General features: G+C 52.1%; 1 protein-coding gene across 1 annotated transcript; it reads left to right on the top strand.

The window, feature by feature from the left end:
- Positions 1-246: 246 nt before the first annotated feature.
- Pmar_PMAR014203 (retrovirus polyprotein, putative) lies at positions 247-911 on the top strand (the record flags this gene model as incomplete). Its single annotated transcript, XM_002785201.1, has 1 exon — positions 247-911. A coding segment is annotated over one exon (665 nt), but the record flags the coding sequence as incomplete, so codon positions are not given.
- Positions 912-1,005: the final 94 nt, after the last annotated feature.

Here is a 1,005-nt window from a genome sequence, read left to right as displayed (position 1 = left end):
TATGTCCCTAAAAAGAATGGCTCAGTGAGAATGTGTATCGACTTTCGTGCGTTGAATGCCCTTACGGAGGTTGATTCGTACACGCTGCCTCGCCCTGATGATGTACAAGAGCACCTAGCGGGTTCGAAAGTGTTCAGTACACTCGATTTACAGTCCGGTTATTGGCAGTGCCTTCTTCGTCCTCAGGATATTCATAAGACAGCCTTTTGCCCAGGCCCTGGTTTTCCGCTCTATGAGTGGGTCCGCATGCCCTTCGGACTCTGCTCCGCTGGAGCCACCTTTCAACGTCTGATGGACCAAGTACTTAATGGACTACCCTTTGTTCGGGTCTATCTAGGCGACATCCTCGTGTTCTCGCCCGATGCTGAGACTCACGAAGACCATTTGAGACAAGTCTTCGCACGCCTGCGTGCGTGGGGCTTGACGTTGTCCGCCGAGAAGTGCGAGTTCGGTTGCCCTTCTGTGCCCTATTTAGGACACATTTTTGACGGGAACGGTATGAGACCAGATCCGACTAAGGTAGAGGCGATCTTGAGATGGCCTCGCCCTGGTAATGTTGCAGAAATAAGGTCCTTTTTGGGTCTCGCCGGCTACTACCGTAACTTCGTCCCTAACTTCTCGGACGTGGCACGACCAATTCAACGGCTGGTGTCGGAGGTCGGAAGTGAAACTTTGGCTTTGGATACCTACTGGGGACAAGAGCAAGAGGAGTCCTTCCGGGCCCTCAAGCTTCGTCTCGCAGCCCTGCCCTTCCTCGCTTACCCCGATTTTGGTATTCCCTTCGAGCTCTATACTGACGCAAGCGACTATGCCATTGGAGCTGTCCTTATGCAAGAAGGAAGGCCCTTAGGATTTTTCAGCAGGACGTTAACGGGCTCCCAGCTCAATTGGCATACCTATGAGAAGGAGGCGTACGGTATCCTACAAGCCCTGATTTACTTCCAACACTACCATATCGGTTACCCTTTGACGGTTACGGTATATACAGATCATGAGCCCCTGACT

This window comes from Perkinsus marinus, assembly GCF_000006405.1.
Source record: "Perkinsus marinus ATCC 50983 genomic scaffold scf_1104296933286, whole genome shotgun sequence".
NCBI classification, from domain to species: domain Eukaryota; phylum Perkinsozoa; order Perkinsida; family Perkinsidae; genus Perkinsus; species Perkinsus marinus.
The sequence above is the reverse complement of the archived record's forward strand: the minus strand, read 5'-3'. Positions and strand labels throughout refer to the sequence as shown.